This window comes from Salvelinus alpinus, chromosome 30, assembly GCF_045679555.1.
Source record: "Salvelinus alpinus chromosome 30, SLU_Salpinus.1, whole genome shotgun sequence".
NCBI classification, from domain to species: domain Eukaryota; kingdom Metazoa; phylum Chordata; class Actinopteri; order Salmoniformes; family Salmonidae; genus Salvelinus; species Salvelinus alpinus.
In genome coordinates, this window is record NC_092115.1 from 7,192,133 (window position 1) to 7,207,155 (window position 15,023).

The 15,023-nt window shown below is 44.5% G+C and overlaps 1 protein-coding gene across 1 annotated transcript in view; it reads left to right on the top strand.

The window, feature by feature from the left end:
* LOC139559976 (netrin-G1-like) overlaps positions 1 to 15,023 on the top strand; it is a 174,645-nt gene that overhangs the window by 21,741 nt on the left and 137,881 nt on the right. The window contains exon 2 of the mRNA XM_071376477.1: positions 7,382 to 7,815. Coding sequence (XP_071232578.1) covers positions 7,564 to 7,815 — 252 coding nt within the window. The 5' untranslated portion in view covers positions 7,382 to 7,563. The remainder of the gene's footprint in view (positions 1 to 7,381; positions 7,816 to 15,023) is intronic.

The following is a 15,023-nucleotide window of genomic DNA, read 5'->3' on the forward strand; positions in this document are numbered from 1 at the left end:
GCCTGATCAGAGCCTGAAGGTACGGAGGTGCCGTTCCCCTCACAGCTCCGTAGGCAAGCACCATGGTCTTGTAGCGGATGCGAGCTTCAACTGGAAGCCAGTGGAGAGAGCGGAGGAGCGGGGTGACGTGAGAGAACTTGGGAAGGTTGAACACCAGACGGGCTGCGGCGTTCTGGATGAGTTGTAGGGGTTTAATGGCACAGGCAGGGAGCCCAGCCAACAGCGAGTTGCAGTAATCCAGACGGGAGATGACAAGTGCCTGGATTAGGACCTGCGCCGCTTCCTGTGTGAGGCAGGGTCGTACTCTGCGAATGTTGTAGAGCATGAACCTACAGGAACGGGTCACCGCCTTGATGTGAGTTGAGAACGACAGGGTGTTGTCCAGGATCACGCCAAGGTTCTTAGCACTCTGGGAGGAGGACACAATGGAGTTGTCAACCGTGATGGCGAGATCATGGAACGGGCAGTCCTTCCCCGGGAGGAAGAGCAGCTCCGTCTTGCCGAGGTTCAGCTTGAGGTGGTGATCCGTCATCCACACTGATATGTCTGCCAGACATGCAGAGATGCGATTCGCCACCTGGTTATCAGAGGGGGGAAAGGAGAAGATTAATTGTGTGTCGTCTGCATAGCAATGATAGGAGAGACCATGTGAGGATATGACAGAGCCAAGTGACTTGGTGTATAGCGAGAATAGGAGAGGGCCTAGAACAGAGCCCTGGGGGACACCAGTGGTGAGAGCACGTGGTGCGGAGACAGATTCTCGCCACGCCACCTGGTAGGAGCGACCTGTCAGGTAGGACGCAATCCAAGCGTGGGCCGCGCCGGAGATGCCCAGCTCGGAGAGGGTGGAGAGGAGGATCTGATGGTTCACAGTATCAAAGGCAGCCGATAGGTCTAGAAGGATGAGAGCAGAGGAGAGAGAGTTAGCTTTAGCAGTGCGGAGCGCCTCCGTGACACAGAGAAGAGCAGTCTCAGTTGAATGACTAGTCTTGAAACCTGACTGATTTGGATCAAGAAGGTCATTCTGAGAGAGATAGCAGGAGAGCTGGCCAAGGACGGCACGTTCAAGAGTTTTGGAGAGAAAAGAAAGAAGGGATACTGGTCTGTAGTTGTTGACATCGGAGGGATCGAGTGTAGGTTTTTTCAGAAGGGGTGCAACTCTCGCTCTCTTGAAGACGGAAGGGACGTAGCCAGCGGTCAAGGATGAGTTGATGAGCGAGGTGAGGTAAGGGAGAAGGTCTCCGGAAATGGTCTGGAGAAGAGAGGAGGGGATAGGGTCAAGCGGGCAGGTTGTTGGGCGGCCGGCCGTCACAAGACGCGAGATTTCATCTGGAGAGAGAGGGGAGAAAGAGGTCAAAGCACAGGGTAGGGCAGTGTGAGCAGAACCAGCGGTGTCGTTTGACTTAGCAAACGAGGATCGGATGTCGTCGACCTTCTTTTCAAAATGGTTGACGAAGTCATCCGCAGAGAGGGAGGAGGGGGGAGGAGGGGGAGGAGGATTCAGGAGGGAGGAGAAGGTGGCAAAGAGCTTCCTAGGGTTAGAGGCAGATGCTTGGAATTTAGAGTGGTAGAAAGTGGCTTTAGCAGCAGAGACAGAAGAGGAGAATGTAGAGAGGAGGGAGTGAAAGGATGCCAGGTCCGCAGGGAGGCGAGTTTTCCTCCATTTCCGCTCGGCTGCCCGGAGCCTTGTTCTGTGAGCTCGCAGTGAGTCGTCGAGCCAAGGAGCAGGAGGGGAGGACCGAGCCGGCCTGGAGGATAGGGGACATAGAGAGTCAAAGGATGCAGAAAGGGAGGAGAAGAGGGTTGAGGAGGCAGAATCAGGAGATAGGTTGGAGAAGGTTTGAGCAGAGGGAAGAGATGATAGGATGGAAGAGGAGAGAGTAGCGGGGGAGAGAGAGCGAAGGTTGGGACGGCGCGATACCATCCGAGTAGGGGCAGTGTGGGAAGTGTTAGATGAGAGCGAGAGGGAAAAGGATACAAGGTAGTGGTCGGAGACTTGGAGGGGAGTTGCAGTGAGATTAGTGGAAGAACAGCATCTAGTAAAGATGAGGTCAAGCGTATTGCCTGCCTTGTGAGTAGAGGGGGAAGGTGAGAGGGTGAGGTCAAAAGAGGAGAGGAGTGGAAAGAAGGAGGCAGAGAGGAATGAGTCAAAGGTAGACGTGGGGAGGTTAAAGTCACCCAGAACTGTGAGAGGTGAGCCATCCTCAGGAAAGGAACTTATCAGGGCGTCAAGCTCATTGATGAACTCTCCAAGGGAACCTGGAGGGCGATAAATGATAAGGATGTTAAGCTTGAAAGGGCTGGTAACTGTGACAGCATGAAATTCAAAGGAGGCGATAGACAGATGGGTCAGGGGAGCAAGAGAGAATGTCCACTTGGGAGAGATGAGGATCCCAGTGCCACCGCCCCGCTGACCAGAAGCTCTCGGGGTGTGCGAGAACACGTGGGCAGACGAGGCGAGAGCAGTAGGAGTAGCAGTGTTGTCAGTGGTAATCCATGTTTCCGTCAGTGCCAAGAAGTCGAGGGACTGGAGGGAAGCATAGGCTGAGATGAACTCTGCCTTGTTGGACGCAGATCGGCAGTTCCAGAGGCTGCCGGAGACCTGGAACTCCACGTGGGTCGTGCGCGCTGGAACCACCAGGTTAGAATGGCAGCGGCCACGCGGTGTGAAGCGTTTGTATGGTCTGTGCAGAGAGGAGAGAAGAGGGATAGACAGACACATAGTTGACAGGCTACAGAAGAGGCTACGCTAATGCAAAGGAGATTAGAATGACAAGTGGACTACACGTCTCGAATGTTCAGAAAGTTAAGCTTACGTTGCAAAAATAAAATAAAATCTTATTGACTAAAATGATATAGTACTGCTGGCGGTGAAGTAGGCTGGCTAGCAGTGGCTGCGTTGTTGACTTTGTTTGAACGTGTAGCTGGCTAGGTAATCTCTAACTGGCTAGGTAACCTCGAAAATTTCTCAAAATTTCTCAAAACTACACAATTATCTTGGATACAAGGACAGCAAAGACAACTATGTAGCTAGCTAACACTACGCTAATCAAGTCGTTCCGTTGTAATGTAAGTTGTAGTAAAACTTTTACTACATACTAGACCTTTCAACTGTCAACATCAGAAAACTATTACTACATACTAGACCTTTAACTGTCAACAATCACTACATTACTAAGCCATAATGGAACAATCACTACATTACTAAGCCATAATGGAACATTCACTACATTACTAAGCCATAATGGAACAATCACTACATTACTAAGCCATAATGGAACAATCACTACATTACTAAGCCATAATGGAACATTCACTACATTACTAAGCCATGATGGAACATTCACTACATTACTAAGCCATGATGGAACATTCACTACATTACTAAGCCATAATATAACATTCACTACATTACTAAGTCATAATGGAACATTCACTACATTACTAAACCATAATGGAACATTCACTACATTACTAAGCCATAATATAACATTCACTACATTACTAAGCCATAATGGAACATTCACTACATTACTAAGCCATAATGGAACATTCACTACATTACTAAGCCATAATGGAACATTCACTACATTACTAAGTCATAATGGAACAATCACTACATTACTAAACCATAATGGAACATTCACTACATTACTAAGCCATAATGGAACATTCACTACATTACTAAGCCATAATGGAACAATCACTACATTACTAAGCCATAATGGAACATTACTACATTACTAAGCCATAATGGAACATTCACTACATTACTAAGCCATAATGGAACATTCACTACATTACTAAGCCATAATGGAACATTACTACATTACTAATCCATAATGGAACATTCAATACATTACTAAACCATAATGGAACATTCACTACATTACTAAGCCATAATGGAACATTCACTACATTACTAAGCCATGATGGAACATTCACTACATTACTAAGCCATAATATAACATTCACTACATTACTAAGCCATAATGGAACAATCACTACATTACTAAGCCATAATGGAACAATCACTACATTACTAAGCCATAATGGAACAATCACTACATTACTAAGCCATAATGGAACAATCACTACATTACTAAGCCATAATGGAACAATCACTACATTACTAAGCCATAATGGAACAATCACTACATTACTAAGCCATAATGGAACAATCACTACATTACTAAGCCATAATGGAACAATCACTACATTACTAAGCCATAATGGAACACTCACTACATTACTAAGCCATAATGGAACAATCAATACATTACTAAGCCATAATGGAACAATCACTACATTACTAAGCCATAATGGAACAATCACTACATTACTAAGCCATAATGGAACATTCACTACATTACTAAGCCATAATGGAACACTCACTACATTACTAAGCCATAATGGAACATTACTACATTACTAAGCCATAATGGAACAATCACTACATTACTAAGCCATAATGGAACATTCACTACATTACTAAGCCATAATGGAACATTCACTACATTACTAAGCCATAATGGAACAATCACTACATTACTAAGCCATAATGGAACAATCACTACATTACTAAGCCATAATATAACATTCACTACATTACTAAGCCATAATGGAACATTCACAAATGAAAGGCTTGTAAAATCAGAACACCTTCAGTTGAAATGCAGGTGTTAGTAACATGTTGTCAACTACACTATTTACTCAGTCTGAGCTTGGCGTGCAGCAGTTATTATCTATTTTGGGATCTGTTTCACACACCAACTGATAGGCATTACCTACCGGACAACACACTGACACACACGCACACACGCACACAGGCACACAGGCACACAGACACACAGACACACACACAAACACACACTGAAGGCTGTTATGTACCATTACAGGAACAGTCGTTCCATCTTACTGATCGTTTGTGATTGATAACTCAGTGTCCTGCAATACAATCCCTCACAGTGTCCTGCAATACAGTCCCTCACAGTGTCCTGCAATACAATCCCTCACAGTGTCCTGCAATGCAATCCCTCACAGTGTCCTGCAATACAATCCCTCACAGTGTCCTGCAATACAATCCCTCACAGTGTCCTGCAATACAATCCCTCACAGTGTCCTGCAATACAATCCCTCACAGTGTCCTGCAATGCAATCCCTCACAGTGTCCTGCAATACAATCCCTCACAGTGTCCTGCAATACAATCCCTCACAGTGTCCTGCAATACAATCCCTCAGTGTCCTGCAATACAATCCCTCAGTGTCCTGCAATGCAATCCCTCAGTGTCCTTCAATGCAATCCCTCACAGTGTCCTGCAATGCAATCCCTCACAGTGTCCTGCAATGCAATCCCTCACAGTGTCCTGCAATGCAATCCCTCAGTGTCCTGCAATGCAATCCCAATCCCTCCAACAAACCACTCTCCTCTCCCAATCCCTCCAACAAATCGTTTTCCTCTCCCAATCCCTCCAACAAATCTTTTTCCTCTCCCAATCCCTCCAACAAATCACTCTCCCAATCCCTCCAACAAACCACTTTCCTCTCCCAAATCCTCCAATAAACCATTTTCCTCTCCCAATCCCTCCAACAAACCACTCTCCTCTCCCAATCCCTCCAACAAACCACTTTCCTCTCCCAAATCCTCCAATAAACCATTTTCCTCTCCCAATCCCTCCAACAAACCACTCTCCTCTCCCAATCCCTCCAACAAACCACTCTTCTCTCCCAATTCCTCCAACAAACCACTTTCCTCTCCCAATCCCTCCAACAAACCACTTTCCTCTCCCAATCCCTCCAACAAACCACTTTCCTCTCCCAATCCCTCCAACAAACCACTTTCCTCTCCCAATCCCTCCAACAAACCACTTTCCTCTCCCAATCCCTCCAACAAACCACTTTCCTCTCCCAATCCCTCCAACAAACCACTTTCCTCTCCCAATCCCTCCAACAAACCACTTTGCTCTCCCTCCATTGCTCCAAAGGATATCAATAGTTAGACACTGAGACTGTGGTTTCTATTTTTGGCTGTGTCAAATGCACGGGGCTTTGCAATTTCATCGTGTAAAAACTGACACGCTGGTTTTTCCCTGACGCCCGGTTCGGAAATGTACCTGTCTAACATCAGCTCGCCCTGAGGTGGGAAGGTGTGAACTATTTGAGCTGTGTCCTTCAGTTGAATGATAGGGCAAAATGTAACATTCCCGCCTAAATAGATATACTCAAACGTAATTATTTTTCATGAGATGGCGATTTAAAACAACAACTGGTAATGTTGTGTAGTTTTGGAAAGGTCTGGAACTTTTGAGGTTCACAAGAATGGAAAAAATGGGATCTTACATAGTGACAGAACAATATTTGGGACTATTTCATGTAACTGACGACAGAGAATCTTTTCTCTTAAACGTGCACTGCGCAGAGACATCATTCAAATGTGTGTAGACTAGTTACAATTTTAAGCACGAAGGGGATGTCGTCCATCTGTGACCAAGAGAAAGTGGTCTTATTTTTCATTTCTATAAAATTATTTAAAAAATACTAAAAAATAATAATGTTAAGTTCTAAATCCGGCTGAGAATATCATGCTGGGAGGTGGGAGAACCGGGCTGAGGGAGAGCCAGTGAGGATAATCCAATAGCGATATAGCAAGGGAAATATGAAGGAGATAGATTCCAGAGGCGGCATAGGGCACAGGGGACGAGGGGAACAGTCAACAAGATGGTGATCGGAGGAAGGCTCCAGGCAGGTTTTAGGGGATCGCACAAAATGGCTACCCAGACTATTATTGGGTAGTTCCGAAGATATCTGAAAATAAGTTAATAATAACGATATAAAAACCCCACAAACATAACTATGTTTGTTGTTAAATGTAACCAGATGGTGACTACAACTAAGTTATTAAGTCTTTGACCACACTGTGTGGTTAAAAACTCATGCTTCCTACACTTTAAGTTAGACAAAATAAATGGAGCCGGCCGGAAAAGCAATTGTCTCAAATGTAATTTACTTGACGCATAGAAAATAATCATTTTGTATGGTATTCAAATAAGGATGAGATTTTACATCGAAGCAAAGAGAAATATAAATCGTATATTTCAGCCAAGCCATTATCTAAGGGTAAGAATGGTCCAATAAGACAATTGTGTGTGTGTGTGTGTGTGTGTGTGTGTGTGTGTGTGTGTGTGTGTGTGTGTGTGTGTGTGTGTGTGTGTGTGTGTGTGTGTGTGTGTGTGTGTGTGTGTGTGTGTGTGTGTGTGTGTGTGTGTGTGTGTGTGTGTGTGGTCTACTCTCTGAAACGCCAGAGCTACTAATCCAGTCCTTTAACTCTGCCTTCAACCTGATCCTTGACTGTCCAATAACCTCCTCTTCTTCTCTCCCACAGGGCACTGACTGACTGACAGCCACAACGAGGGATTAAATACACGCCAACCTAACAACATCACACACACACCCATTGGCTCACGAGGAGGAAGATACAACACATTGGCCCCGCCCCTTCACACTGTCTTTGTACAAAAACAAAAAACAGCCGCTTAGTCACGATAGGACGAGGAGAGAGCCGCGATGCTTTGTCCGGTGATGGTGACCCTGCAGGCGTTGTGCGTGTGTGTGAGTGTGTGTGTGGCCATGCAGCAATATCCAGCTGCCTGGGGCCACTATGACGTGTGTAAGAGTCAGATCTACACAGAGGAAGGGTTAACGTGGGACTACATGGCCTGTCAACCAGAAGCTACAGTCATGACCAAGTACCTGACCGTCAGCCTGGACCCGCCCAATATCACCTGTGGAGACCCACCTGAGACATACTGCACACTGGTGAGTACTGGCAAACACACACACATAAACACACACACACGGCACGGACATATCTTGGTGAGTGTGATGTACACACACATACACACACACACACACACACACACACACACACACAGCTGACTGTGATGGTGATGAATGAGAAGGTAGGTTTCAGCCCACAAACTCTATTGTTCTGTGTTACACAACGAGATGTATGCACACATACACACTGTTATGTACAGCTGAAGTTGGAAGTTTACATACACCTTAGCCAAATACATTTAAACTCAGTTTTTCCACAATTCCTGACATTTAATCAGAGTAAAAATTCCCTGTCTTAAGTGAGATAGGATAACCACTTTATTTTAAGAATGTGAAATGTCAGAATAATAGTAGAGAGAATGATTTATTTTCAGCTTTTATTTCTTTCATCACATTCCCAGTGGGTCAGACGTTTACCTACACTCAATTAGTATTTGGTAGCATTGCCTTTAAATTGTTTAACTTGGGTCAAATGTTTAGGGTAGCCTTCCACACTTTGCAATTTTTGCACCAAAGTACGTTCATCTCTAGGAGACAGAATGCATCTCCTTCCTGAGTGGTACGACGGCTGCGTGGTACCATGGTGTTTATACTTGCGTACTATTGTTTGTACTGATGAACGTGGTACTTTCAGGCGTTTGGAAATTGCTCCCAAGGATGAACCAGACTTGTGGAGGTCTACCATTTTTTTTCTTAGTTCTTGGCTGATTTCTTTAGATTTTACCATGATGTCAAGCAAAGAGGCACTGAGGTTGAAGGTAGGCCTTGAAATACATCCACAGGTACACCTCCAATTGACTCAAATTATGTCAATTAGCCTATCAGATGCTTCTAAAGCCATGACATCATTTTCTGGAATTTTCCAAGCTGTTTAAAGGCACAGTCAACTTAGTGTATGTAAACTTCTGACCCACTGGAATTGTGATACAGTGAATTATAAGTGAAATAATCTGTCTGTAAACAAATGTTGGAAAAATTACTTGTTTCATGCACAAAGTAGATGTCCTAACTGACTTGCCAAAACTATAGTTTGTTAACAAAAAATGGTTGAAGAGTGGTTGAAAAACGAGTTTTAATAACTCCAACCTAAGTGTATGTACACTTCCGACTTCATCTGTACACCTGGGTGTGTGTTTGTGTGTGTGTTTGAAGTGTGGAGAGGGGGAGAATTGCAATATTGTCAGTTATGGACTACATTCTCATCCTGCCCTTGTTTGACGTCTGTTCCGTCTACAAGCAAGACGTTCCCCCCGCTGTGCCTGGTGATGTCATAATGCTGAGTGTACCTTTTCACTCCAACCAAACACACGTAATAGAGATGTTTCATTTGGACCGTTGTGTGACTTCTGCTGCCGTACTACAGAGCATCACTAAATATGAATATATACCAACATAAAAAGTGGGTGCTGAAAAAATAATTTTCCTCCCCAAACTCCAGATGGCACAGAGACGTTTAGTGGCACGGCAAGATGAAAGAGAGAGAGAGAGAGAGGAATGTCTCTCTGTGTGTGTGTGTGTGTGTGTGTGTGTGTGTGTGTGTGTGTGTGTGTGTGTCTGTGTGTGTGTCTGTGTCTGTGTCTGTGTCTGTGTCTGTGTCTGTGTGTGTGTGTGTGTGTGTGTGTGTGTGTGTGTGTGTGTGGTGGGGGGGGGGTGCATTATTTTAAGGCAAGGCAGAGAGAGAGACAGAGAGAGAGAGAGAGAGGAATGTCTGTGTGTGTGTGGTGGGGTGGGGGGGGGGGGGGGGTGCATTATTTTAAGGCAAGGCAGAGAGAGAGACAGAGAGAGAGATATTCTGTTTTATCTGCTGACATTCCTAGCGGGCACACAGTCAGACTGGCACCCTTGACCTTACCCTCAGAAGCCTCTCACAGTTACTATAGCGATGTGTTGAGCACACAGATGAGCTCTGTTAGGCAATCAGAAGGCACCATGCTGGTCAGAACCAGGAAGCTAATCCCACCCGAGTTCTAGTTCAATACTCTGAACAGACTGTGTCTGTGTCCCTCTGACATTGGCTCTGTTCGAATACCCATACTTAAAATACTGTATACTACATATTAATGAGTATATACTACATTCTATAGATACGATTAGTTCATTTTAATATACTGTAAACAAACGGCATCGTTTCAGTTGAGTGTACGAGCTCTTCGCCTGTCTACGGGAAATTGATGCTGTTGCTATGCAACCTCTTGCTAACCGGTTAGCATAACAACTGACTAAAACCAAATCAAACGTTTATTAGTCACATGCGGCGAATACAACAGGTTTTAGACAGTGAAATGTTTACTTATGAGCCCCTAACCAACAATGTAGTTTAAAAAAAAATACGGATAAGAATAAGAAATTAAAGTAACAAGTGATTAAAGAGCAGAAGTAAAATAACAATAGCGAGACTATATACAGGGGGGTACCGGTACAGAGTCAATGTGCGGGGGCTCCGGTTAGTTGGGGTAATATGTACATGTAGGCCGAGCAGTTGCCATACCAGGCAATGATGCAACCAGTCAGGATGCTCTCGATGGTGCAGCTGTACCACCTTTTGAGGATCTGAGGACCCATGCCAAATCTTTTCAGTCTCCTGAGGGGGAATAGGTTTTGTTGTGCCCTCTTCACGACTGTCTTGGTGTGCTTGGACCATGTTAGTTTGTCGGTGATGTGGACACCAAGGAACTTTAAACTCTCAACCTGCTCCACTGCAGCCCCGTCGATGAGAATGGGGGCGTGCTTGGTCCTCTTTTTCATGTAGTCCACAATCATCTCCTTTGTCGTGATCACGTTGAGGGAGAGGTTGTTGTCCTGGCACCACACGGCCATCTGTCATCGACAAACTTAATGATGGTGTTGAAGTCGTGCCTGGCCATGCAGTCATGAGTGAAAAGGGAGTACAGGAGGGGACTGAGCACACAACCCTGAGAGGCCCCTGTGTTGAGCATCAGCGTGGCGGATGTGTTGTTACCTACCCTTACCACCTGGGGGCGGCCCGCCAGGAGTCCAGGAACCAGTTGCAGAAGGAGGTGTTTAGTCCCAGGGTCCTTAGGTTATTGATGAGCTTTGAGGGCAGGCTAGTTGAGAACAAGTTCTCATTTGCATCTGCGACCTGGCCAAGATAAAGCATAGCAATTCGACACATACAACAACACAGAGTTACAGAGTTACAGAGTTACACAAAGAATAAACAAAACATACAGTCAATAATACAGTATAAAAATACAAAACAAAAAGTATATATAAAGTGAGTGCAAATGAGGTAAGATAAGGGAGTTAAGGCAATAAACAGGCCATGGTGGCGAAGTGATTACAATATAGCAATTAAACACTGGAATGGTAGATGTGCAGAAGATGAATGTGCAAGTAGAGATACTGGGGTGCAAAGGAGCAAGATAAATAAATACAGTATTGGGATGAGGTAGATAGATGGGCTGTTAACAGATGGGCTATGTGCTGTGATCTGTGAGCTGCTCTGACAGCTGGTGCTTAAAGCTAGTGAGGTAGATATGTGGCTCCAGCTTCAGTGATTTTTGCAGTTCGTTCCAGTCATTGGCAGCAGAGAACTGGAAGGAAAGGTGACCAAAGGAGGAATTGGCTTTGGGGGTGACCAGTGAGATATACCTGCTGGAGCGCGTCCTATGGGTGGGTGCTGCTATGGTGACCAGAGAGCTGAGATAAGGCGGAGCTTTACCTAGCAGAGACTTGTAGATAACCTGTAGCCACTGGGTTTGGCGATGAGTATGAAGCGAGGGCAAACCAACGAGCGCGCACAGGTCGCAGTGGTGGTTAGTGTATGGGTCTTTGGTGACAAAACGGATGGCACTGTGATAGACTGCATCCAATTTCTTGAGTAGAGTGTTGAGTATTTTATAGATGACATCGCCGAAGTCGAGGATCGGTAGGATGGTCAGTTTTACGAGGGTATGTTTGGCAGCATGAGTGAAGGATGCTTTGTTGCGAAATAGGAAGCCAATTCTAGATTTATTTTTGGATTTGAGATGCTTAATGTGAGTCTGGAAGGAGAGTTTACTGTCTAACCAGACACCTAGGTATTTGTAGTTGTCCACGTATTCTAAGTCAGAGCCGTCCAGATTAGTGATGCTGGACGGGCGGGCAGGAGCGGGCAGTGATCGATTGAATAGCATGCATTTAGTTTAACTTGCATTTAAGAGCAGTTGGAGGTCACGGAAGGAGAGTTGTATGGCATTGAAGCTCGTCTGGAGGTTTGTTAACACAGTGTCCAAAGAAGGGCCAGAAAAATGCAGAATGATGTCGTCTGCGTAGAGGTGGATCAGAGAATCACCAGCAGCAAGAGCGACATCATTGATGTATAGAGAGAAGAGAGTCGGCCCGAGAAATGAACCCTGTGGCACCCCCATAGAGACTGCCAGAGGTCCGGACAACAGGCCCTCCGATTTGACATACTGAACTCTATCAGAGTGATGTTTTTCCCCCTGTGTGATGAGGGTGTCAGGTTCTTGTCCAGTTCTGGCATTTAGGTCGCCACAGACTAGTACATGTCCCTGGGCCTGGAAATGATTGATTTCCCCCTGTAGGATGGAGAAGCTGTCTTCATTAAAGTATGGGGATTCTAGTGAGGGGATATAGGTAGCACACAGGAGGACATTTTTCTCTGTTAAGGGCTGCAATCCCGGTAACGGGATCGATATGACAACAGCCAGTGAAAGTGCAGGGCGCCAAATTCAAAAAACAGAAATCTCATAATTAAGATTCCTCAGACATACATGTGTCTTATACCATTTTAAAGGTCATCTTGTTGTTAATCCCACCAAAGTGTCCGATTTCAAATATGCTTTTCAGCGAAAGCACCACAAACCATTATGTTAGGTCACACAAACCACAATAAGCACAGCCATTTTTCCAGCCAAAGATAGGAGTCACAAAAAGCACAAATAGAGATAAAATTAATCACTAACCTTTGATGATCTTCATCAGATGACACTCATAGGACTTCATGTTACACAATACATGTATGTTTTGTTTGATAAAGTTCATATTTATATAAAAAAATCTGAGTTTACATTGGCGCGTTCAGTAACAGTCAGTAGAAACATGTCAAACGATGTATTGAATCAATCTTTAGAATGTTGTTAACATAAATCTTGAATAACGTTCCAACTGGAGAATTACATTGACTTCAGATGAGCGATGGAACAGAGCTCCCTCTTATGTGAACGCGCATGGTGAAAGCATGGTCAGGTCATGGCAGACTTGACTAATGCCTCTCTCATTCGGCCCCCCTTCACAGTAGAGGCATCAGACAAAGTTCTACAGACTGTTGACATCTAGTGGAAGCCGTAGGAAGTGAAAACTCATTCATATCTCGCTGTTATTTCAATGGGATCTTGGTTGAAAATCGACCAGCCTAATCATTTCCACTTTCTGTTTGGATTTTTTCTCCGGTTTTTGCCTGCCATATGAGTTCTGTTATTCTCACAGACATAATTCAAACAGTTTTAGAAACTTCTGAGTGTTTTCTATCCAATACTAATAATAATATGCATCTTTAGCAACTATGACTGACGAGCAGGCCGTTTGCTCTGGGCACCTCTGTGCACCTTTCATCCAAGCTACTCAATACTGCCCCTGCAGCCACAAGAAGTTAATTAAGATAATTTCCTTTTGAATTTCTAGCCAAATGTAAAATGTTCCTGTTTTGATTAATTTAATGGAGTGAGTTAGGTCTGCTCTATACCAAATTAGCATACCCCCTGAGTCGCTTCTCTGTTTCACACCTGGTAGTTTGATGGATGGGACTACCAGCTCTCTGTAACCTAGAGGGCAACCAGTGGGATCATCTCCTCTATACCATGTTTCTTGTAGGATGACAGTGTCTGTATTATCGATTTCTTTGATGAAGTCCAGGTTCCTGCTCTTTAGGCCAAAGGCAGATGACCTCAGGCATTGGATATTCCAGGATAAGATAGAGAGACAGAGACAGCCAGAGACAGAGAAAGATAGCGATAGCCAGAGACAGATAGCGACAGAGTTATAGCGAGAGACAGAGAAATTTAGCGACAGAGATATAGCGAGAGACAGAGAAAGATAGCCATTGAGAGATAGCGAGAGACAGAGAGAGATATCGATAGCGAGAGAGAGAAAGATAGCGATAGAGATAGCGCTTTAGAGAGAGAGATGGCGACAAAGAGAGAGAGATAGAGAAAGGCTGCTAAAGGCAGCCTGAGGCCAAACCACACTACCAACAACATTGGACACTTTATCAAACACATATCCTTCACTATCTCTATTTCTGTCTCGTCTCTCTCTGTCTCTTTCTATCTCTGTTTCTGTCTCTCTCTCTCTCTCTCTCTCTCTCTCTCTCTCTCTCTCTCTCTGTCTCTTTCAATTCAATTTCATTTTAAGGGCTTTATTGCCATGGGAAACATATGTTTACATTGCCATATTATGTCTATATAATGTACAGTGTTGTTATGATGTGCAGGTAGTTAAAATATGGGTTGTATTTACAACCGTGTTTGTTCTTCACTGGTTGACCTTTTCTTGTGGCAACAGTTCACAAATATTGTTGTTATGAATGCACACTGTGGTATTTCACCCAATAGATATAAGAGTTTATCAAAATGTGATTTATTTTGGAATTCTTCGTGGGTCTGTGTAATCTGAGGGAAATATGTGTCTCTAATATGGTCATACATTTGGAGCGGCAGGCCTAGTGGTTAGAGTGTCGGACAAGTAACCAAAATGTTGCAAGATCGAAAATCCCCAAGTTGACAAGGTAAAAATCCGTCGTTCAGCCCCTGAACATGGCATTTAACCCAGTGTTCCTAGGCTGTCATTGAAAATAAGAATTTGTTCATAAACAGACTTACCTAGTTAAATAAAGGGGAAAAAAATACATTTGGCAGGAAGTTAGGAAGTGCAGCTTAGTTTTTTACCTAATTTAGTCATCTCTTTAGATGCCTTTGGCAGCCTTTCTCAATAGCAAGCCTCACCAACACCACACACCACCACAACCAAACACCACACACCACACACATATTCAAAGATTTTCAGATAGCTGAGGAGACTCTTCTCCAGGTTCATCTCTCTGTAGGTGATGGCTTTGTTATGGAAGGTTGGGAATCGCTTCCACCACATACCAACACCACCACCACCACCTCCACACCACCACCACCACCACACCACCACACACCACCACACCAACACACACCACC